General features: G+C 36.7%; 1 protein-coding gene across 23 annotated transcripts in view; it reads right to left on the reverse strand.

The window, feature by feature from the left end:
• Positions 1 to 25960, reverse strand: part of FTCDNL1 (formiminotransferase cyclodeaminase N-terminal like) — a 387434-nt gene that overhangs the window by 333063 nt on the left and 28411 nt on the right. For 12 of the 23 annotated variants that reach the window (XR_014830075.1, XR_014830076.1, XR_014830079.1 and 9 more), the window contains 2 exons: positions 3508 to 3634; positions 395 to 490 (listed from right to left, as the gene is read on the reverse strand). Coding sequence is in view for 16 of the 23 variants with exons in the window: in XM_021075931.2 (XP_020931590.1) it covers positions 395 to 490; positions 3508 to 3634 (223 nt within the window). In the remaining 7 variants the exon portion in view is untranslated. Of the gene's footprint in view, positions 1 to 394; positions 491 to 3507; positions 3635 to 3877; positions 4003 to 5321; positions 5783 to 25960 lie in introns of those variants that run through there. The other 11 variants (XR_014830081.1, XM_085000315.1, XM_021075936.2 and 8 more) reach the window with 6 other exon arrangements.

Here is a 25960-nt window from a genome sequence, read left to right on the forward strand (position 1 = left end):
TTTAAGATTTCAGGCTTCTGACTCAAAACACAACTGCTTAGCATGCTTCATTCCATGTCAACTTATCAGGGAAATCAAGGCTGACGTCAATACTATTACCTCACAGGTTAAAACCCGAAGAATTTTTCTTAACCACAAAGGATATGTGATCAGCTTCAGGGAAAGAATGTTATTAAATAGTGGATTCTGGGTTCATTCTAATGAAAAAGAAATGGGAAATGTTTGATGTACATGTTCAGAAAAAAATGATGAAATGCAACTTGAGGTAGACCTCCACGGTAATGGTGGGGAGTATTCAGATTAACACAGGAAATAATTAAGGAATATTCAGGCCTTCCTGAAGCTGACCCTTTGCCAAAAGGCATATGTAAAAAAAAAGAAAATAAAATCTTACCTAACTCATCAACAGAACCTGCTATTGTAATGACTGATCTGTTGTATTCATGATCAGAAAATATATTGAGCACTGATACATTAGGATGTTTCTGCCCTATAAAGAAAAAAAAAAGTAAGTGCAAGATTTTTCTTCTGTGATGAAACCTTAATACTTTATTTCTTCCGACACAATTAAATTTAGTTTAACAGTAAAATTCTGGGGGGATGGCCTTCATAGTGACATCAATTTTCTTTCCTTCTTTTTTTTGGGGGGGCTGCACCCTCGGCATATGGAAGTTCCCAGGCAAGGGGCTGAATTGGAGCTACAGCTGCCGGCCTACAGCCACAGCAACTTGGGATCCGAGCCGCATCTGTGACCTACACCATAGCTCACAGCAACACTGGATCCTCAACCCACTGAGTGAGGCCAAGGATTGAACCTGCATCCTCACAGATACCAGTCAGGTTCATAGCTGCTGAGCCACAACGGGAACTTCCTAAGTGACATCAGTTAATCACGAAACTCATGTCCACTTCTTTTTTTTTTTTTTTTTTTTTTTTTATTATTTTCCCACTGTACAGCAAGGGGGTCAGGTCATCCTTAGATGTATACATTGCAGTTACAGTTTTTTCCCCCACCCTTTCTTCTGTTGCGACATGAGTATCTAGACACATGTCCACTTCTAACAGCATCTTCCTACACAGCCTGATGGCTCAGCTCAGGCACGAGGCCTCAGCGGCTAACAGACCTTCTGAACTTGCTATTGAATTTGCCAAAGTTCTCTTAATTCAGTCTGAGATTGATCCTTTTCAAGCTCATCTTCTAGTCCTTGTCAATTTTTCCCTCCAAAACCCAGAAATCAAACTGTCTGGATCAAAACCTAACATCTGGAAAAACTAGGATAGGCCAATTAGTGTCTGGAGCAGAGGTTTCTGGGATATATACACCTGCCTATTAGAAACTGTTCTCACTCCACCATCTCCTTTTCAGAGGCCACCAACAGCCTTCAGATGTTAACGACTTCCAGCCTTCAGTGGCTTGTGACTCACTTGAATGTGTAACCTGGAGGAGAAAGCTGCCATGCTCTAGTATGGCAGCCACACATAACCTAGTAGTTATTTTTGAAGTTTACAAGCCTGGTTCAGGCTCCTTAAAAATCCCTCGTATGCCTACAAAAGCAAATTCAAAGTGCAGGACAAAAGTTTTCAGGCGGTAATTAAGCCTTTCACTATGCCATTATACCTTTGTTGCCCTGTCCCCTGGCAGCTCAACAATTAATCTTTTCAGAGGACAGAAAAAATAAGTTACACTCAGGAACTACAGAGCTTACAGCAGCCTTCCATGATTAATTTTAATAACATGAAAAGATAAACTTATGTCACTCACTTGTAGCCAAATGAGCATCTGTAGAGCCCTACCCTGGTGTAGGTCTCAAATTTATAACTCAAGTTTTTTTACATAAGACGTTCTAGGCCTTTTAAATGTTTTCATATTGCTTAACTGGAAAAAATAAAGGTGATATAGCTGATTCCACTCATTTAAAAATAAATGCCTTTAAAATATTTGTAAAACAACAGGTCATTTTCTTAACTAGTGCTACCTTCCCTGCATTTTAAAAACTTTGAAAGATGGAACAGAGACAAGATGAGACAAACTCCTTTTTTATGTATTTTCTTCAATATGCTTAAGCTTCTAGAAGAAAAGAGATGATTTTATTTTTTTTTTACCTAAATCTTCTGAAAAGCTTTTATTCTCAGTTTCAGATGATTCAATTGAATCAAATGCAGAAAGAATGAAACATTCTCTCCTGCAATTTCTTAAGCATGCATACAGAAAAAAAATTACTGCTGGCAGGAGGAGCTGTCAGTATGAATCTCAGCAGAAGTAAATTGTTTGGTATTTGTAATGGAGTATAATAGCTATAATTCCATTTGAGCTGCTGCCACTAATAAGCTGATAAAAAGTGTGAGTTGAGACCCAGGCGTTCATCAGTGTGTGGCTTCCACAAATGTCTCTGCCCAGTCACTTAATCACAGACTGTGTCTCTGAACATTCGCCCAATCCCATTAGATGTACTATCTGACAATGAGGGGCCCAATCTGGCTCTTCTCGCAAAGAGAGTGCAAAAGCACAGCTGCACACTGACTCCGGAGGAGTTGTCTTATCAGCAATTATCAGGAATGTTCATAGACATTTCCAACTCCTGCAAAGTTGTAAGACAGTAACTTAAATGTGCTCAGTGTCAGAAATAGGCTGGGGGAGAACACTGCTTTCTCGTGAAGAACAGTAACAAAATCAAAAATGACCATCTCAAACGCTTTAGGGCTATAATCCTAATGATCACCTGTTCCCCAAAAGCTGCTGATTTAATAGCAAAGCATTTTTATTTAAATGACTGTAAGTCTGTACATAAACTGTGTTCTGAGTGTATGTGTGTGTGTGCGTGTAAGTAAAAACAAAGGATATCTAGAACTTTATGTCATCACATGGACATTTTACCAAGGGTTAAAGAAAAAAAAAGTAGTCTCTCTTAGAGTAAATACTCCCCAGGAGTAAGAAGGCTTCAGTTCAGTCTTCTGAATCACTAAGTATTCTTACACACATCACTTAAATGCAACTGCCTAAGAGTCTTTATACAGAAAAAAAATGGAGTAGAGTATTAATGCTGTAATGATAGCATGGGCTTTGCTGGCAGGAGTGCTTTGAAAAGTACTTGGTATTTGGCAAGTTTATTTTTTATTTAACTTATTGAATAAAAAGCATAATGCACAATTACGCTCATTCTATTAATGATCATATAAATGGCCCACGAGGGAAACATTAAACCTTTATGTAAATACATCCTCCTCAGGAGCCTGTTAATATCCTGAACCACGTGCATTTCAGACACTCGCCAATGTGAAGAAATGTGCTGCTGATCGTATGCAGGCGTTTGGAAAAGAGCATATGTGCACATCTGAGTAACTGATCTATTCAGTATCCTGGAGTCCTGCAGAAGATGTAACAGCCCACAAACAAGGCAGGAAATCCAGGAAGAAAGAAGAGTGTTCTCTAGATTCTGTTAACAGAGTACAAAAATGACTGCATTTTCCAAACCCTACATATTCACTTCAATTGTCCGTTGTTCCCACCATTTCTTTCAAGAAGAGCTGCTTTCGCGACATTCTCAACAATGTATTTTCTTCTGGCTTCTGAAATGTTTAATAAACAGGCAGCCAAACGGAGCCCCAGTCTGGAAGAGGACATGGTGATTTTTTTCTAGAATAGGAGAAAAATGAGTTTATTTTAGTTTCTGTAGTTCATTCATTATTTTCACATCCATAAAGGTTAAAGTACTCATAGCTTTTCAGAAACCAGGCAGTCATAACATGAATACTTCACTATTTCATTCCCAGGTAACACCTAAAGGATAAAATCCTCAGATTGACTCAACAAGGAAATCATGCCTATGTGGTCATGCACACATAAATATATGAAGATAATAACAATACTAGAAAATACCTGTCAAGTTTTCTGTCATGTCAGTGAACTTTTTCATTAAAGTATGTTACTCCCTTTGAAGTACTGTCTTTCTTAGTTTAATCCTGTTTTTGAAGAAGCATGATCCTTTTGTTAAATGAGACTTACTGGGGAAATGCAGAAAAGAGAAATGAGAGAGATTATTTAATATGCTGATTCTTACAAAAACTATTCTTCTGGCAGAGAGAAAGATTATCTCTATGGGCCATGCACTGGGTAATATATGAACAAATAAAAGGGACTCATTGGGGGGCTTTAAATGACAGCTATTTGACCAAGTTCCTCTTGTACTTTGGTCTCCATAGTTCCTAAATCAGTTTAAAATCTTTTCAAAGGACTCTGCATCTTGAACTGAAAGCTGACATGCACTCTGATAATGTTACTCAATATTCAGCCAAAAATGTGGCTGATTCTGTGGAAAATGAATTGATTACACAAGCTTTAGGGGCTGCTTTGATTCTCTTTAGCATGCTAGAATGGCATTTTTCAACTAGTTATCTTTCTATACTTCAAATGATACTACGAACTAAGGAAATTTAAATATCTCAAAACAAAAAGAAAATAATTCCCCTTTCCAAGATCAGGCCATCATGTATTCTGGCCTCTTTTAAATATAGCTAAAAGTGAATGTGGCCCTTGTGAACTCGTTCAGCAAAAGTTTGATGAGGGACATTCTGTGTCAGGTACTGTTCTCCACATGGGCTTTGCTCTAGGAAATGATACCCAATTCTGAGACAAACAGTTAAGCTCATGAGTTTAAGCTAATATGCTGTGGTACAATTAATAGTGTTCTCCACACATAAATCCACCGGCTTCTGTTCACTAGGACTGTTTGTTGGCCTGATCACTTTAACCTCGAGGGGGTACAGGCCTTCATGGCTAGCTCAGGTTTTCATATTGTGACCATCATCTGATGATTGAAAATTCACAAAAATGAGGTCATTAGGTTATTGTAGATATTAATAACACTGTTGTAATAAAGCAGCTCAGACCTCGCTAGTTTTTATGTAAACAAAAAATTGCTTTACACAAGGGGTGTGGGCGTCTTCTGGCTTTCATTTGTTTTCAGTGTGTTTATGTAGCTTAATTGTCTCATCAGGCACTTTCCCAACATAATTATGCATTTTAACAAATGGTGTTTATGGCAACCCCTAACAGTGCAAAAGAAAGGATTAGTTTCATCCTCCCATTCCACATTTTGATTCCCTGTGGACAGCTAAATCACACAAAGATGCTGTTAGAAAAATCTACCTTCTCTGCAAAAGCTGAAATTAGCAGTAATATCAGGCTTTTGGCGCGGAGTCAGGCTTGTTACTAAAAAGGATAAGTCTTTCTGTCCTTGCTCCTCTAAGAACGTGACCCAAAACAAGACCCCAAACACTGTGGTTTGAGGGTATGATCCTAGTCCGCCCACCCCTTCAATCACCTTTGGGATTACTTCTGGCGAGACCTAAAACCAACCTGCCTCCCTCGGGAGGAACTGGCCAGCGCAGAGCAGAGCAGTTTGCGAAGATTTCTCCAGATCACCTGCGTTCTGCGCACGCACCGCAGTTAGCACCTTTGGGGCTGCAGAGGTTCGCCAAGGCGGCTGTAGCACTAGGTCAGGGGCAAGATGCGCCGCTGGGACGCCCTGCGCAGTCCCGCTCGGGTTACAGTGTGGGGTGACTCAGAGCCACGCAGGCCAAAGGGTATATCTTGAAAGATTCGCTGAGGGCGCCGGGATGGACACTAGCAGGGGGATCAGCGTCCACGAAGGCGGGTCCTGGCAGCAAAGTGCGGCCGGCGGCGGCGAGGCTGTCAGGGGCCCACCTCGAGCCTTCAGCCACGCCGGACCCTTGGCGGTTTTAAGAGACCCGCTTGAGTGCGCGGAGGGCGGCGGGGTTTGACGACCCAGGTTGGAGTTGCTGCGCGTGACCGACGCGCAGCTTCCGCAGCCGGCCCCGCCTCCTGGGTCCGCGAGCGCGTTCTAGTCCCGCGGACGGAGCCAGCTTCCAGGTCTCCTCCCTGCCCCACTTCACCCGCCCGCAGGCTGGTTGGTGTCCGGAAGAGCTTAACATTCTTTCTAGAGTTGCCTTCCCACCCCGTTTGCTTTATCTTGGAATTCTCCACAATTCTCCCGTAAATCAGGACATTAGAGGAGTTCCCTGGTAGCCTAGCGGTTAAGGAGTGGGCGTTGCCACTGCTGTGGCGCAGTTTGATCCCTGGCCTGGGAACTTCCGCATGCAGAGGGGCCAAAAAAAAAAAAAAAAAAAGCATGAGACTCATGATGAGGTCATTACTCATTGATCATACACCAGCAGGGGGCTCTTTTCTCTGGCTACACGCACACACACCCCTCACACATTCCTTTAATAAATTCCCTCCTGAGAAATACTGACCACGAGATTTTGTGACTATGAATGGGACCCTCCCCAGGACAAAAGCAGTACTTGCATTTACCCATTCAGTTAGGAGCAGGAACCGGGCATTAAGCTTTCCTTTTTTTTTCTAGGCCAGTGAACCTTGAGAATACGTTTCTCTTCCAAAAAATCAGGACCTGCTTTTTTTTTTTTTTTTTAATATAGCAAGGATTAAATGTCACCATTTTGATCCAATTTTGTTCCTGAAGTGAAATAATCACTAAATAACTACTTTGGCAGAATAAATTAATTTTTAAATCTATTTTTTATTTTCTAATTATACTTTTTAAACACAGATTTGAGGAAATTAACATTTATGTGGACATTTGGTTTCTAGCCTAATGTGGCATAAAAATAAGTAACATAATGAGTGTTAAAAAAAATCAGGTTCATGATGCTTCTCACATCATCATCATTGTACTTAGATGTCACAACAGTATTATGTGCGATTGTGTCAGATCCAGCCTTCTCCATCTCAGAGTGTTGGCAGGTAGGAGGGTTGTTGGCAAGAGGAGGGGTGTTAACCTCAGGATCCTGGATCCATTCCAAGGCTGGTAATTACATTCTGCCAGCCAAAATTCATCCCATAATTTTAATTGGATAAATACTTTCTGGCCTAAGCTACTGCTATGCCTGTCAAACTGTTGCCACATTTCACCCCAGAGGTGTCTGTGTTTTAGTTGCAAGAATCAGTCCCTTTGAGGTTGGCTTATCAGTTTAAATCCTCAAAGTGCTTTGGGACCCTAAGGAATTAAATATATATTTAGGATTTTTTTCTATTGAATCTGCATAGAGATGCATAAAATAGATTTATACTCATGCTAATGCCTTAAAACCAATACCCATCTAATGTCAGCAGATGATTTTGAAAGCTTTTCAATCAGATCAACACCTCCCAATTTTCTCTTCCTTCCTTTTAAGCAATTTTATTGCCTATAGCTTTAGCTTCCAGTTTCCAAAAAGAACTGCAGTATCCATAGTTTCCTTCCATAGAGAACACTAGAACTGAATTCCCTGTACTTCACCTTTCCAAACAACCCCATGGTGAGACAGCTTGCTGAAATCAAAGAGTAGTGACATTACACCTAGTCTTATCATATCCCTCCATTAAAATCAGTGTGACAGCCAGGGGCTTCATGGTTCTACCAGAACCAGATCTTCTTCCCTACATCTCCTAATCCTCTCCATGAGAATTTCTTTCTTCTAGGGCTGCTGGGGCACCTAGTAAAATAATGTTTCTAGAGTTCCTGCTGTGGCACAATAGGATCTGTGGCATCTCTGCAGCACTGGGATGCAGGTTCAATCCCTGGCACAGTGGGTTAAGGGTCTGGTATTGCTGCAGGTGTGTGGAGTAGGTTGCAGCTGCGGCTGAGATCGGATCCTTGACCTGGGAACTCCATATGCCACAGGGTGGCCAAAAAAAAAAAAAAAAAAAAAAAAAAAGATAATGCTTCTGAAAGCATCAACACCGAGGAGTTATTCAATAAACCTTAGTCCCTTTCTCCACTCTACTCAAGTTAAACACAAATGGAGAGAAAGCAGGGTCCCAGAGTTCCTTTTTGAAGCGGGGACAGCATCTGCCCCTGCCAGAAGACTATAAGCATATCTTTGCAAAAAATACAAGGAGACAGATAACAGTAAGTCTGATGAGGTGTTTAGCAATGAGGTTGAAGGTATTATTTTGTTCTCATCAAGAATGGAAAAGTACCCTTGGTGTTAGTTTAGCTCTATCACATGTAATCCTGCCCATTTCACGCTTTAAAAGAGTTTATGTCACACTTATAAATGTATGTACTTCAAGCCTCTCACTTTTATTTAACTTAGCATGCTTTGGAGGGATTTTTTTCATACTTTTTGGATGAATGTGTTATTCTGACTCCTCGTTTCTCCTGCTAATAAGTCCATGTTTGGGGCATTAGTTCTTTTGGCTCATTCTGGGTTTTGTCCAGAAATGAATAAACACTGGAAGAGAGAACAGCTACAAGTCCTAGGGTCAGTTCCATCAATGGCAAATGCTTCCTAACACTCCCTATGAGGCAGAATGGACACTTTTCTGTACTCTTCATTTTCATCTTTGCTAGCAGGGAGAATGCAGTCCTTGTATAAGCCTCCCATGGCCCATTCCAGCCGAGGCGGGTAAAAGGGAGAGGTTGTGCTCTCTGGTGTTGTTCCACAGATCTTCTTTAATCCAGAGCGCAGTGCTGCTTGAGTGGGGCTGAGACTTGGTTGAGGAACATAGGCATTTAGCTTGGGCACAAAAGGTAAGTGGATGCCAAAAAATTCAGTAAATGCAATATTTTAAGAAGTTGAAATTAATACAAAATAAGAAATCGGTGCTGAACAAAATATCAAAAACTTAAGTAAAGACACTTGCTCGACTCAGTCACACTCACCTCATCCTGATCCCTGTCCTGTGGTTATGTACCTCTTCCTGCCAGCCCGTTCCTGGTTGTAGGGTTGAGAGGAAACTGCACCACTCTGCCTGTAGCCTCTCTTCTAGTCCCCCAAATGGACAACAAAACTAAAAATATCAAGGGTAGAAAATCCCAGGCCAGAGGATACACAAAATTTATAGTTTGTTAAAGAGTTTCCTAGGCTTCCACATATAGGAGACTTGGCCAACTTATCCCAAAAGAAGGCAAACCGTTATTAGAACAAGTAAAAGAAATCAACTCTACCAACTCAATACATTTCATTACCTATACACATGACACATTTCAGAAAGTGGTAATTAGAAAGTTTTCTATTGTGCTATGTAATTTTGAAATAATGTTTTAAAGAGTATTTTAATTAATGCAATGAATCTGTTTTCTCCTTTCGTATGCTAGCATTTATCTGTGTTCGGGGAACTATGAGTAGAGAATTTCCCTCAGAAAGATAGAAGTCTAATTTCCTAGTGCAATTGTTTTAAGATTATAATTTCAGCATATTTTTGCACTATGTGTCAGATTTCATTCTGCCTTCTTCCCTCCTCATGGAATATGAGAAAATTTTATTGCTCTTCCGTATAAATGTGGTCTGACAAATGAAGGATTAAAAAAGAGTGACTTGAGTTGTCATCCTAGGACAAGTGCAGAAGTGGTTTTAATTGCTTGTGAGTATTAAATTATTTGAATCATGTGACATTATGAAATATGCGTCCATTAGTCATTTTCTAAAATAGCAAATGAGCCTCACTGCTGCCATTTTTAGTTTGGAGTGGGGGAAGTTATGTTATTCATTTATTTTAAGTGAAGAAAAGGAGCTTGATATCCAGAAGGAAGTTATAGCAACTAAAAGAAATAGCTCCATTGCCCTTACGTCTCTGCTTTAATAATGGGAAATGATCTTTAGCCGTTTTTGTCTTAATGAAGGAGGATAAAAATGGCGCAATTCTCCAAATTAACAAGTTTTCATCTTAATATTTGGGAAATGTCTTTTCCTTTACACAGTAGGGACTGGGTTCTTCCTCTTTAGTTGGCTGTTCTCTTTATCATGAAAGACCAGTAGACTACAATGTAAGCATAATCGTTAGCTTAAATTGGAATAATTTTTTATGCATTCTATTCATTTGCAGCCATGTAACTCATGTAACTAACCAAAAAGTGAAAGACTATGATCCATTCATCCCTTAATTCCTTCTTTACCTTTTCTACCTTCCATGTGGGCATTCTTTTATTATGGAGGCTAGGTGCTGAATGGAATGAAGTATCTCCCAGAACCCCTCTGCAAAGCTGTTTTTTGTTGTTGTTGTTGTTGTTTAAATACCTATTAGTTATACTATAGATGAAGAGCAATCCCTAAAATAGCCTTTGAGTTTTGGCTGAAAATTTGTCTTTATTTATGGGACTACATTAAGACTATTTCTAAAACTGAAAATCCACAAAATGTATCTTCTGATATCCAGAAAAATGCTGAGAATGTTTCTAGAAACATTTTCCCCTAAATAACATGAATTTTTGTTGTATTATGAGGTTCAATCAATAAACATTTACTTGGAGTTCCTGTTGTGGCACAATGGAAACGAATCCGATTAGGAACCGAGGTTTCGGGTTCGATCCCTGGCCTTGTTCAGTGGGTTAAGGATCCGGTGTTGCCATGAGCTGTGGTATATGTAGGTTGCAGACGTGGCTTGGATCTGGCGTTGCTGTTGCTGTTGCTGTGGCATAGGCAGGAAGCAACAGCTCCAATTGGACCCCTAGCCTGGGAATCTCCATATGCTGCAAGTGCGGCCCTAAAGAGGACAAAAAACAAAAAAATTTAAAAAATTTTAAAAATAAACATTTACTTAAAATTTCCAACCAGCGGGTAATGACTGTCAACTTTTATTAAAGTTTACTTGTGACAGCCCAGCAGTGTCCAGTTATGCTCTGTGTACTTGTAGACACTTCTGTGTTGTTTAATGTCCTCTATATATGCGAGTGAATGTCAACTCTTAGTGATACCAGGAGGGTAACCTTCTGTGTACACAGGAATCAGAGACCCTGAACAGAAGCATTCTGTGATGTCCACATGTCCTAATTGCCATGTGTGTTCAGAGCCATCCCTTGCTTTGAAAAGGAGCCATTCTGGAGAGTACCAGTTCTGCTCTCAGGCAAATCTCCAAGATCTGTCTCTGCAGGATGTTCTAACTGAAGGTTTGAACAGAGGTTTTCCTGCTGATTTGTTTGTCTTTTACTAGATCTCAGTTTTTGAAGGGATTTGACTTTTTAAATTTTTCTTTCCATCACTTTTAAGTAGAAAATGTCTAATTTCATAGGAAAAAGTGGAAAAGCTAAATTTCTGGTGCTGTTGTTTTTAATGTTTTATTTGTCCTATCTTGTGCCTCTCTTTTATTTAAAGTTCTACATTTTCAGAAAAGATTTGAAAAAAAAAAATTCATAGAACTTCAAGTCAGAATGGGCCTTAAAGATTATCCGGCACCTCCTTTTAATGTTCAGTGTCAGATCTAGAACAAATAGGCAGTAGAGGTGGAAGCAGAGTTTGGTTTTGGTTTTGTTTTTTTGTATTTTTGTCTTTTTCAGGGCTGCACCTGAGGCATATGGAGGTTCCCAGGCTAGGGGTTGAATTGGAGCTACATCTGCCGGCCTACACCAGAGCCACAGCAACGCCAGATCTGAGCCGTGTCTGCAACCTACAGCACAGCTCACGGCAATGCCAGATCCTTAACCCACTGAGCAAGGCCAGGGATCGAACCCGAAATCTCATGGTTCCTAGTCGGATTCGTTTTCACTGTGCCACGCTGCGGAACTCCAAAAGCAGAGTTTGTGATGAAGTGGGTTAGCAGTTGGCAATGGGGGTGTCCCTGCGGTCCTACACTTTGTCCTCGATACTGCTTCTTCCATGGCCCCTCTCTGAACCCTAAGGTGCCTTTCAAAACCACTGACTAGTTCAACTACTTTTGTAGGGTTTGAAATCTTTTTTATAACATCATACCAAGTTATCTTATGAAAATTAACCTATCTTGAATCAAGTCCATGATGCTGTCTCAAAACACAAGCATAGAAAGTCCACACTATTTTCAAACTATTGGATGGATTTTAATAGTGATTTCTGTGGAAGAAAATACAAATGGACATTCAAATCTGAAATGATCCATCAAGATCTTTAACTTCTGGAAATGTGGCACAGAAAATAGAAAGGTAAAGATTCAGAGGAAGAACAACAAAGGGATTCAAAAAGATGCAATAAAGTAGACAATTATAGTCAGACAACAGGCGAGGATGAAAGTGGTTTATTTATCTAAGCAGTTCAGAAGACTGTAATACAGCTCTGCCCTTCTCAGTGCCTCTGTCGCTTTTGACATCAGTATCTTCATTTCTCCATTTGGGGCAAAAGGATGGCAGTGTATCTCATAGGAGATGTCTGTATTTTATTTAAATATGGGGTCCATTTTTCTTTTTTGCACCTCCCATTTGATTTTTTTCCTTTTCATTTGATTTTATTTTATTCCATTTGATCTATGGGCTTAAATTATGAATGACAACAGAACTGATCTACAGCAGTGGTCTCAGCTACCCATATTTTAAAGCTGAATTTAAATTTCAAATATTAAATGACAAATAAGTAATGAAAATACATTACATAAATCAAAATCAAATATCCACTTGATAGCTACTAATTTACTCAAGTAAAATTCAAACAATTGGTAATCTTTGCATTTTCTTCATTTATTAATGTGTTTACTTCCCTAAAACACAATATTTTTGAAGTACTTATTCAAATTATAAAACATATGTTAAACTACTCAGCTCTAATTAGATTGTCTAAAATTTATTGGTAAAAGTAAAAATAGTAGAAAAGTTTGCTGAAGAGATATTTTAAAAATTTATCCTGGATGCAACCTAAAATAGTTATTGACGTAGGAATAAACCAATTGGAAGACTGCATAGTCTGCAAAATAATTTGATCTTCTCAAGTATCTCCAGCCTTAAAATAAATACCAAATGTATTCATAAGAATATATTGTATTTTGTTTATTATAATGAAAGTAACTATCTGTGACAACACAATTTTTTTGTATGGAAAAAATATTTTCTTCATAGATATTATGGTTTTTATTGATGTAATATAAATTAAAGAATATAGAGTATTTAATATATCTAATGGACTGGCTTTATAATTATAAAACATAGTTTCAAAGCTAAAAGGAAATCTGAAATATATCTCATCAAACACTTTAAGGGTGTGAAACCTAGACCTAAAAAGTTTAAGTGAATGGCATACGTCTAATATCACTCTTCTATTTTTAAAAAATCAGTGCCTAGAGGATGAAATCCAAGGCCCTTCTCAGTGGCGCCCCATGTACTTTTCAGAGATTTCTCCTTTCCTTTTCCTAACCCTCCTCCTCATTCTAATCTCATACCACAGCAGTATATGGCACATCAAACACGTTTTAAATTACTATATGTCTCTGGCTTTGCTTGTGTTTTGCTCAAAATTGGCCTCCACCCACCTAATAAACAACCTCCACCTCTATGACACCCTCCTGAATTCTGTCCTTTTCTCCAGAATTCATCATACTCTCTGTGTTCTCAGAACATCTTAGGAGTGAATCACTGATTACATATTACTGTTATATTGTTTCATAAGTGTCTTGCTTCCCTGTTAGACTGAACAGGAATATTAATATTTTAATCCTTAAGATTAGTCCAGTCTTGAATCATAGCAGACACTTTGTAAAAATTCGTTGAAGAGATGAATTAATGGACTGATGGGTAGATAAGTACAATCATAAGTGAATAAATGTGTGAACTAATTAATGAATGAACAGATAAACCAACAAAGGAGTGAACAAAGGTCAGGTTTTCCAACTTTAGCACTACTGGATATTTGGGGGAGGATAATTCTTTGTTGTGGAGGTTGTCCTGTGTATTGTAGGATGTTTACCCACTAGATGCCAGTAGCAGCCTCCCCCCACAAGTTGTGACAATCAAAAATGTCTCAGTCATTGTTAAATGTCCCCCAGGGGTAAAATGCCCTTGGTTGGGAACAGCTGGATGAGACGGAATGGATGCAGCAATTCAGGTGAGGACCAATTAGAGCTCTGGTCTCTGTTTCAGTCTGGTATTTTTCCTATTAAAACTTAGCTCTGCTGAAACCCAAGCTCAGTTCTTAGTCTTCTCAGACAATATTCTTAAAACCTAAGATCAATAACAGAATGAACAGAAGTATAATTGATGGGATAAATTATTAGAAGGTAGCATTAAGAGTAAATGTACGCCTTCCTTGTGTCAAGGAATCTGGTCGATATTGCTTTTTTAAAAATAGCTTTATCTGTAGTGGATGTTATTAAATGGTACTTATTTGGCTCTGACTAAAAATTGCTTCTAGAAGACATATGGTTTTTAAAATGTTTCTAAATGCCACTTCACAGCACCATCTTGTGGATTTTAGAGGAATTCACTGATTTCAGTTTAAAATGTCTAGTTATTTCTCCAGAAAAGGAGGAAAAGAAGCAGAGAAATTACAGAAAATTAGGAAATACTTTGCTTATTGAAATGTTCTACCAAACTCTGAATTAGGGATTTAGTGTAAGTTTGACTTTGACTTTGGTATTTGGCCAAACTTTCTATTTGACTCCAACTACAGCTTGCCCTTTGGCTTTTGTAAAGTCAAATAGCCACATACCTACGTCATCATCACATCTGCATCTGTACAGTTAGCAAAGAAGGTCATAACACCAAAAAGGAAGGACATTCGAATGCACTGATTAATATCTGCACATTTGCTTTGAACATGCAGCTATAACTTGGAGTTAAAATTTCTTTGTATACTGGAAGCATTGGAAGGGTAAAGTGTTGCAAAATTAGGGACCATTGTGAAAGCTGATAATCTTATATAGAAGGAAAATAAGAACATTTAAGTTGTTAAATTGAGAAATAGGGTAATTGATTGATAATGATATGAATATGTGTTTCTATACCATGATATGGGACTTTTGGAATTCTATTAATACAGTTTTTTTTTTAATTGTAAAAGGGTAACTCCAATTACATTTCACATTTCTTCTTATATCCAAGAAGTTTATTCTATGATGGTATCTAGCTTCAGCCTCTGAAAATTGCTGATATAATACTAAGCCATTTGGCATTTGGCCTAAATATGTATTTATATTCCTCTATTCTAAATCTAAAAGGAGAGTAAAATTGAAAGATTAATCACAATAGACTTGAAATTTTTTTCTCTTTTTCAAACATGTGAATTTTTCCTTTCTGACTTGAATGAAAATATTCAAGCACAAACTATCAGGAGCATCAGATGCTACAATAAGGGCAGTACTAGGAACCTACATGAGATTACTGATCTGGATAATGCATTTCTACTAATAGTTATAATTAAAATCTACTTTTATAGATAAAATGTTTAGCTGGTTTAGCTAGTTAAAATTTTTATTAGTTTTTCCCATCCTAATACACAATCTCCCTCTCTTCTCCATGAGATAAACTCAGCATACCCATTTACTAAAAGATTTTGTTCATCTCTTCAAATGGAAGAATTTTCAGTGGGGTTCAGTCCAGGGCAAATGGCAAGCTCCTCTCTTCCCTAAGATAAGGCACCATTACTTTGGGAAATGGGAGAAGACAAGGGTTTTAAAAAGGGAAGAACTTTTCCTGCAGGAAATTTCACACAATTGTTTTGACCCCAAAGTAATTATTTTAAGTTACAGAACAGTGGACTACTTTTCCTGCCTGTGTGGCTTAAAATAGAGCCCCAGCAGGTGGATCTGGGAGTGAAATCTAACAACTACAACGACAATAATTGCAATGGCATTTAGCTCTCTTTAACCCATATTATCTCTGTAAGAAGGCAATCAATGCTATGAATAACACATTTTTGGCTTTGAGTAGATACAGAGATTAGTCAATATTGCATAGTGGGACAAATTGCAGACCAGAGATCAAGAAGCCATATTTTTATTCCAGCCTGCCACCAAGTGTATAACATTGAAAAAGTGACTCAGGCTCTCTGCACCTCAGTTCCCATGTCTGTAAAATGAGGGGGCTGGATGAGGTATTCTGTAAAGTCATTTTCAGCTTAATAGATTAAGATTCTACAGATTGTCCAACTGGGTAGGAGCATAGCACAATCTCCATATTCTCTTTTTGAAAGTAGTGCCAAGGGATGATCTAAATGGTGTTGCTCTGCACAGTTTAAGGATCTAAAATACCACCTCTAACTTCTCCTTCTACTCATCAAAGATAGAAATACTATCTGTTAAATTTTTAAACTTAATACCATTTATTTTCCATATAAATCGCATCTCTGTAAAAAGGTTTCATTTTACTTGTAAATATTACCTTCAAATTTCAGAGGATAGGGCCTACTTCTACCTATTCAAAAATCTAGGTTCCAATTTTTTAAATCTTTCAACATATCGTATATATTTTAAACAGTCTTTCCCTGAAGGGCCTGCAGAACATATATTTCTTGAAGTACTAAGTTTTCTACAAACAAAATAAGTTTGGGTCTCACCACATGTATATTGTCTTGGATATTCACAATGGTCATTATAATTTTGATGATTATGAAATGCATTTTTATCTTTATTTTTTGATTGTTTTTATTTTGCTTTGGTTAATCTGGTGGGACTTGGGGGGTGGGTAGAGGGAGCAATCATTTCAGGGAATGACTTTATTTTTCTAAACTTATTTCAGCTTGATCTGACACAGAAGCTAATTCCTGGCAAGATGTGATGCTTCCGGATAGATTTTCCAGCTCCTTTGATTTTACTGTATTAATTATTTCCTCCTAGAAACAAATAAGAACCTCTCAACTTTCTTTTTAACTTGAGGATGACCATTTAACAAATACATGAACTACCTTAGTCCAATGTTTAGGTAGTCTCAAAGATTCAGGTATCTCCTGTTTTTGTTACTGCAACTATCATTGCAGTATTTGATACATTTAATTCAAAGGTAAGCTAAGAACATTTGAGACAAATTTGGTGGGCTCCTTTGTGCTACTTTGATCAAACATGGTTTTGGAAATGAAAGTCCATGTTCAATATTTACTGGAAAAAAATTACTCGAGTGTGAGAATTTAAAAAATACACATGCACATATAAAAAACAAAATAGACACACAGAAAAGTTATATATTTACAAGAAATGAGAAGATCAGTGTAAGAACTTGCACTCTAAAAAGGAATATCTTTTCTACTTAATGCTAATCTCTTACTCTACACTAAACTCTTACCTACTGAAATAATATACTAACTTTGTAAAGCTAGAATCCTGGAGTTCTCCTGTGGTGCAGTGGGTTAAGGATCCAGCATTGCCACTGCAGTGGTTTGGGTTGGTGCTGTGGTTCAAGTTTGATTCCTGGCCTGGGAACTTGCACAAGCCATGGCCAAAAAAACCTCCCAGAATCCTGACCTGTCTTACGTTGAACATTATGCAATTCTTGTAGCAAAGGTGGTGAGTCAGCTAATCTCAGTTAGGCATGGTTTTAAATTTAACCTATAGACACGTGACAATAAGCAGTGTTGAGCCAACCAGCAATTGGCATTGTACATAATGCTAAATTATCAAATATTCTAATTAAGATAATCAGTCAAAATTTTTTGGTAAAAAAAATTCATACCACTTCTATATCTCTATTAAGCCATAATATGGACCCATCTATTTTAGTATTTTATGCCATTTACTGATGATAGCTTTGTTTCTATTTAATATTTAAAGAAAAGATTTTCATGTTTTTTCCCTTACAGTTATCCTATGCACATTCATGTTATTTTTATCTTATTTACAAATTAAGCACATTTAAATTACTAATCTACTTATACTTTTAAATGAGAAATGCTTTTTAAAAAAGCAACAGGAATTAGACACCAAGTGCCCAAAATATTGAAAACATAATCCCTTTAAAAATATCCACCTCCCTCTCCTCTTTCTCCTTCTAATTCAAACTAGTTAGTTTCCTTTGAAGATGTCTTTTGCCAACGTTTCTGCAAACTATTTTTGTTTGAAAATTTCAGGGTGGAATAGTTTTTTAGATGAAGGAAACTGTATTTGCAATTATAGCTTATAAAGTAAAGAAAACCATAAACTCCCTTTGGCATCAATTTGACTCAAGGTCAAAATTAGATTTCCTCTTCCCATAATATTTGAATTATAAACCTCTCTTCTTGTAAGTAGATTTGAGGGATCAGCTGGAAACTGCAATACAGTGTATGCATACTAGAGTTAAGGTACCATTTGAAGTGAACAGCTCACTTAATTTTGACTTCGCTCTGCTACAGTAATGATTTTTCAGTTTTAGTACTGATGCCAACATATATTTTCTTAATTTAATAACAAGATTGGCTTTTAAAATTTCACATAAACACTATTAAAGACTGCGATCATTTGTTTTGATGACAGGATATATATTTATAGTGTTGGTAATAGTTGTAAAGAAAAGTATTGGGGTCTGTTATGTAATGGAATTATTTATTAGGTGCTATGAGAAAATGAAAAAGGTACTTGTAGAGAGATAATTCCTGCCCCTAGGACTCTGTAATATATAGCTGTTTTTTTTTTTTTTTTAAGCTTTCACGCCGAGCATTTTCAAATCAATCTTAGTGAAAATATCCTTTGAGTAGGAAAACATGAGGAATAGGCTAGAAAAATCACCTCGTTTCCGCTCATCAACTCTTATTTGAATGCATCACATCACTTATGATGGTGCCTAAAGACAAATTGAGAATTCAAACTCATTTTACCTTAATTACTTAATATATATTAGACTGTTTATTTATGAAGTTAGAAATCACTGAGCTGAAAAAGACCTGAAAAATAAAATAAAAACCCTCTGCAGAGGCAGGGAAATACACGTGTCCTTTGTTAAGGAATTAGATTTTAAGAGAACTGGAAAATCACTGAAGGGTGTGCTAAAGTCTAAATGTTTGTATTCCCCCCAAATTCATAAGTTGAAAACCCAATGCCCAAGCAAATGGTATTAGGAGGTAGGGCCTTTCAGAGGTGAGTAGGTCATGAGGGTGGAGGCCTCATGCATAGGATTAGTGCCTTTATAAAAGGGTACATTAAGAAATCCGCAGTCTGCAACCTGGAAGAGGACCATCACTAGAACCCAACTGTGCAGGCACTCTGATGTCAGACTTCCAGCCTCCAGAACTGTGAGAAATAAAATTCTGTTCTTTACAAGCTACCTACTCTGGTATTTTGTTATAGCAGCCTCAATGGCCTAAATGGAGGCCAGCACCCAGTGATAAGCCACATCTAAGTCTTTTCTGAAGATGGCCAATAGTGAGTGTGAAGATGAGCTGAGAGTGACTTGGGGCTTCGGGTAGTCCCTTAGCTTTTCCTCAATATTATCTAAAACCTGATCAGTGATATGGTAACCGATTCCATCATAAGTTGTATCTAGAATTAAAAGTAATTTCTTTGTCATGAAGACAAATCTCTTTCAAAATTTTCTTAAACTACATAAGAAGTACTTTCTAAGATTAAACTATACATATTAAGTAGTATAAATGTTTATTATATCGAACTCTTAAGTGAAAGGGTTTATGTTTGTTTACTTCTATAGAGAATTTTAACCGCTGAAGAAGAATATAATGGATCCCATATACCTAGTTTCAACAATTACCAACAGGTAGGCAATTTTATTTCATCTATACCTCATCTATTTTTTCCTGTTCCCTCCACCTTACCCTTAAAAGTATGATTTTAAAGGAAAGCCCAGCTATCGCATTTCATCCATAATTTTAAAAGGATGTTTTTGATGTCAAGACGTCCATGGCTTCGATCTGCTTGGAAAAGTTCAATTCACAGAAGTGGCCATCTTCCCTCAGGAATCCCTGATCCCAATCAAATCTCAAATATCTTCAATGTGTCAACAACTTCCTACACCACTTACTGAGCAGTGGGATTATCTTCAGTTTACCCATGACTATTAATGTTAATTTAACAACTTGTTTTAAAAGATGTCCAAAGGAATTGCTACTCATTCTTCCATCCAGTCACTCATTTATTCATTCACAAATTGTTATTATAGACACTGGAGGTACAATGTTGGGTGAATTAGACAAAGAACCTGCTATCCAAACTTATTTTCTAGAGTTTTGACAAAAAGGCAACTGCTACTTGGAAAACTACCTCTTTGTATGGGCATGAAACTCTACACTCTCCAAAAAATCCCATGCTTCTTACATAAGGATTAACAAGTTTTATGTGTTTCTGTTGCCACCCCACTCCTCCAACTCTCACTCCCTGCCTTGCAAATTGCTCCAGGAAGGTCTGGAAAAAAATGTGAATTAACACATTTTCATCTCAAAATAAAGTAGTAATAGAAAAAAAGTAACCTGTGTCTAAAACTCATGATTTTGAGAATAAAATTTCTAAATAATTACATGACAGCATTCAGAAAATATGTATAAATTTCTACATAAAACTACTGTATAATTTAGTAACTATGATGTATTATTTTAAAATGAATGATTATGCAAAATTAGTTCCCATATATATCAATCTCTAATTTAAAACTGGTGTTTAGAGCTATAAAAGTTATCATTGCTTTTTGCAACATTGAATACTATCTAATTTGAATCTCTTTAGAAAACCATCTGTAGTATTTTGAGTTTTTGCTATTCCAAAATTGACTTTCTCTTTTGACAGGTACTTGATAGAGAAAAATTCAATATTTAAGCACACAATATATGCCTGTCTTTAAAAAACTGAAATAATAAGCAGTCACATAAAAGTTTCTTTACTTAAAATTTAAAGTAGCCGGTTTTAGTTGTTTGTTATTTTATTTTGTTTACAATTTTATTAAATTGTAACATGCTATATAGTATAAGGTATTTTCTGCCATTGCTTCTTTGCAGATTGAGAATAGAAATGGTTTCTAATTTTAAAGATTGAAAAGATTTAATAACTAGATGAATTATATTTTTAAATTCCCATTAATTTATTTTCAAATAAGGAAAACCCACAACTTAAAGAAACTGATTATTATGGGAGGAAAAAGCCTTGATTTGTAACTGTACCCAAATATGAAAGCCTACATTTTGTAAGCATAAAGATTACATTCTCTTCAAAAGATTTGCAAAGTCTCATAGGCACATAACTTAGAGAATGAGAGGATTGTAATTTGAAAAATTACAGATTTCATTGTTTTTTTGATGTGTAAAACCTATAAACAAATATCAAGAGATTGTATTGCAAGACTGAAAATCCCTTGTTTAGTTTTATAAGGGACAGTGCCCTGTGTGGCTTACAACCCTGACTTAAAAGAAAAATGCAGAGTAATGCAAAAGTCACTCTAATCACTGCATCTAATTACAAAGAAGAATAACTCAGTAAAAAATGTAAGTATCCTTGGGCAGGCGTGTGGTCTAGTGGTCAGAGCATGGGATTTCAAGTCAGTAGTCTAAATTTCTATTTTAAACACCACTTCTAAATTTCTCCATGACTTTGGCCATGACACTAACTTTATTTTTAAATACAAATTTGAGATTTGTGCTTGATAATTACAAAGTAGTCTTTTAATCCTCTATTAGAGGTATAAATCTAATACTATAGAAAAATCAACAAGACAGGTGTTTTCTTGACTTCTTTGTGGTAAAAAGTTTACTTGACAAAAAGAAAGGCCAGGTAAATACAAATGAATTTATAATTTTTTTCTTTACCACTTATTTGCCAGCAGCATACTATACCCATGTGCTATTTCAAAGTTAGGGCATTATTTAAAATCAACTCACTGATACGGTGACTAATTTCGATAACTTTTTTCCAAATTGCTCTTTTGCTTTTAAGGAAACAGTAATCCTCAGTGGAGCCAACACTGCTCTTTTTATACTAATTGTTATTGTCACTCTAAGGAACTTGTTTGTACTCCAGAGCGATGAGCCTGCTTTGTATTTTGTTTATGTGTAGTGTTTTTTAAGTGCTCCTCCAAGTGTAATAAGTACAGACAAATTACCATGTAAGTTTTCTTTAAACTACTGCTAGATTTCTAGGGATAAATGTAGGTAAGTGATTCAAATTCTAGCACATCTCTATAAATCAATTACCACAGTAATTTTCACTGGCAATAATTAACATTTGAATTCAAGGAATGTGACCTGACTAATAGGAGTGTTCTATTTCTTTTCTTTTTTTTTTTAACAGAGTTTGAGTACTCTATGGATTTTTCTGAGTATAATAATATTCTTGTATGCTTTTTAGTCCTTAGTTTAGCTAAAGATTATGCTTAACTGTTGGAAGAATCCACCCATCTAATTTGCTAATAGCCAGTATACAGATCAGAAACAAAGAGCCAAATCAGGAATCTCCTGAAGTGTTGATATAACAGGCAGGGAGGTTACACAACATGTGGCCAAAATCTCAATTCCAAAAAGATCCATTGTACACTTTCCAAGCAAAGAGTGATCTTTAAAAACAGCAATTTATCAAGATAATGCCTCATGAAAGGAAATGGAGACCATTACAAGGCAAAGTAAAACAGCTTAAGGACAGATCTTGTTTTATGTTTCCCTGATTAGAAATGCAGTGTAAGAATGCCTTGCTAAAGTACTTAAAGCACTATTAAATGGTCCAAATCTCAGGTGAGAAATCATGGAGTTATAAAGGATCAAATCCTGACAGGGTCAGTGTGGTCTTCTGGTATTATATAGGAGGAAAATTAGAATTGAGCTTTCCTTAAATTTGTCCTCTAGGGGAGACCTCAGAATGGAATCCTTGTGTGATGGGTTGCAGTAGCTCTAATAGCTTCAGGGAGTGCCTGTAGATTCCCAGTTGAATTTATGTTAAATAAAAAAAGGGAGAAATTCAACTTCTTAAATTAACGAAATTAAAGTTATACATATATTTAAAAACTGAACATGTAGTAAAGTATTATTATTGTATAGTCTAAATGCAGAAATCTAGTCTTATTAAGTCCACTGAGGTCCACTTCTCAATTTCCCCTGCTTGGTTTTTTTTTTTTTTTTTTTTGTCTTTTTTTGACCTTATAGGGCCGCACCAGCGGCATATGGAGGTTCCCAGGCTAAGGGTCTAATTGGAGCTGTAGCTGTCAGCCTACACCACAGCCACAGCAACGCCAGATCCGAGCCGCGTCTGCGACCTACACCACAGCTCAAAGCAATGCCGGATCCTTAACCCAATGAGCAAAGCCAGGGATCGAACCCACAACCTCATGGTTGCTAGTCAGATTCGTTTCAGCTGCGCCACGATGGGAACTCCTCCCCTGCTTGGTTTGTTCAATGAATCTTGCATTCAAAAATAATAGCAAGAGGAGTTCCATTGTGGTGCAGCAGAAACGAATCCAACTAGGAACCATGAGGTTGTGGGTTCGGTACCTGGCCTCACTCAGTGGGTTAAAGATCTGGCCTTGCCATGAGCTGTGGTGTAAGTCTCAGATATGGCTCGGATCCTACACTGCTGTGGCTATGGCATAGGCCGGCAGCTGTAGCTCTGATTGAATCCCTAGCCTGGGAATCTCCATATGCCGCAGGTATGGCCCTAAAAAGCAAATAATAATAATAGCAAGAAAGAGAATTCCTTGAATTTTTTTACAATAGTTATAAAATACTAAATTTTCCCTTTTTAAATCAAACTCTTGAATCTTCATTTTTTCTATGGCTTCACAAAGCAACCCTATTTTACCTCCCCACCCCCTAAACCTACAGTGGAAATAGATTAAAAACAACATATCTTATGCATGTAAGGCTGTTCCCTTCGAAAAAGGAAAGGAGAAAAAAAAAATTTAAGCCATGGGATAAAATTCTGCTATAACAAAATTAGATACAATGGGTCAATTTCTTGTATAGGGAATGCAGGACTTTCACCTTCATTCTTCAGACAACATTTTTCTAAATACCAATTATAATGATAAACGGTAATTCCTTGACTAGTTTAGTTGATACTTGAACTTTCTCCAAGAGTTCATATTTCCTCCCATTGGCCCATTTTATCCAGTATTACCACATAATTTTTGCATTCCAATCCTAAATCTGCTAGAGTACTTTATTTGGATATGGGACATTTGGCTTTGCACAACAGAGCCAGAAACCTGGTTGGAAACTTTGGAAAAAGAAAGAGTCCTTCTGTTGACTCAATGTATTACTCATCCTATAAAACTCAATTTTATCTTTGACACAGCAAAACTGTCTCTAATAAGAAGTTACCATGGAATCAAAAATAATTGTTTAACAATGGATTTATGTCATTTTAATCCTGAGTTTACCTTAAATTGAAGTGTGCTACAAACAATTTTTATGTTGGATTGCTAATTACAAAACTGACTTTTAATAATTATAACTGAGAACCTATAAAAATGGCAACATATGTATTAATTACCACTAAAATACTACATTCTCATTGTTGGCTATGGCTTTTGAAATAATATCAAATATAGCTTTATTAATATTCATAATCATTTACTATTTATCATGATAAAATATTTTATGATAGAGTTTTATAACAGAAGTAATTACTGTTTAGGATTAGGTTCCACTGTGAGAGAGAGAAAAACCCAAAATTATAGGGCTTAAATAAGAAAGAAATTTCTGTCTCATATAAAATCTAGAAAGCTGTTCAGAGCTGCACACAGAATATGAATACACATTCAGACTCAGACTCTTCTTATCATCCACAACATTCAGTTTCCAAGTGATTCAAAGTGACTGCTCTACCAGCAGCTATTGCATTCATGGTCTGGGTAGCAAGAAGAAAAAAGGGGATGTTCTCTATCCAGAACACTTCATTGTAATTCTTATGGCTAGCATGTGATCATGATTCTATGACACAGTTAGCATATTCATAATCTTCAATCTTTCATCATTGATTATACATTTCCTATGTTAAAAGATAATTTTCGGGAAAAATAAAATAATGACTCTCATGACAAAGTAATCTTGAGAAAGCGGAAAAAAGCTGAAGACATCACACATCCTAATTTCAAACTATATTACAAAGCTATAGTAATAAAAACTTTATGGTATTGGCATAAAAACAGACATGTAGATCAGTGGAACAGAATAGTGGGCCCAGAAATAAACCTATGCATGTTAATTTATAATGAAGGAGTCAAGAATACTAATGGGGAAGTAATGGTCCCTTCAGTAAACAATGTTGGGAAAACTGGACAGTCACATGCAAAAGCATGAATTTGGACCACCATCTTACACCACACACAAAAATCAACTCAAAATGGATTAAAGACATGAACATAAGAATTGTACCATAAAACTCCTAGAAGAAAACATAGGCAATAAGCTCCTGAACATCAGTCCTAATAATAATTTTTTGGATTTGACACCAAAAGCAAAGGCAACAAAAGCAAAAATAAATAAGTGGGATTATATCAAACTAAAAAGCTGCACAGCAAAGGAAACCATCAACAAAATAAAAAGTCAATCTACTAAGTGTGAGAAGATATTTGCATATCATATGTCTGACAAGGGGTCAATATCCAAAATATGTAAAGAACTCACACAACTCAATAGCAAATAAACAAACATTAAAAAGTGGATCTGAATATACATTTTTTCCAAAGAAGACATACAGATGGCTAACTAGTACATTAAAAGGTGTTTAACATCACTAATCATCAGGGAAATGTAAATGAAAACAATAACGAGATTTGCTTCACACTTGTTAGAATGGTTATTATCAAAAAGACAAGGAATAACGAGTGTTGGAGAGAATATGGAGAAAAGGGAACCCTTGTGCTCTGTTGATGGGAATGTAAATTAGTGCAGCCATTATAGAAAACAGTATAGAGGTGCCTCAAAAAACTAAAATAGAACTACCATATGATCCAGCAATTCCACTTCTGGGTGTTTATGTGAAGTAAATGAAAGCACTAACTCAAAAAGGTAATATACTTCCATATTCACTGCAGCATTATTTACAATATCCAAGATATATGGAAGCAACCTAAGTGTTCATCGATTGATAAATGAATAAAATGTGACACATATAATATTCTATTCTCTCTCTCTCTCTATATATATATATATATACACACACCTATACATATAGCCAGAGGTGGGGGGTTAGGGCATATAAAATGGGTGAAAATGGTCAAAATGTACCAATTTCCAGTTAATAAGTCCTGGGGATATAATATATAACATGGTGACTATAGTTAAGAATACTGCAATATATATTTGAAAGGTGCTAAGAGAGGAGATCTTAGAAGTTTCCATCACAAGAAAAAAAAAAGTTAACTCTGTGGTA

Source organism: Sus scrofa, chromosome 15 (genome assembly GCF_054392235.1).
Source record: "Sus scrofa isolate SSC_HxYL_T2T_F1_AM1 chromosome 15, Sscrofa_HxYL_maternal_Yorkshire_Landrace_v2.0, whole genome shotgun sequence".
NCBI classification, from domain to species: domain Eukaryota; kingdom Metazoa; phylum Chordata; class Mammalia; order Artiodactyla; family Suidae; genus Sus; species Sus scrofa.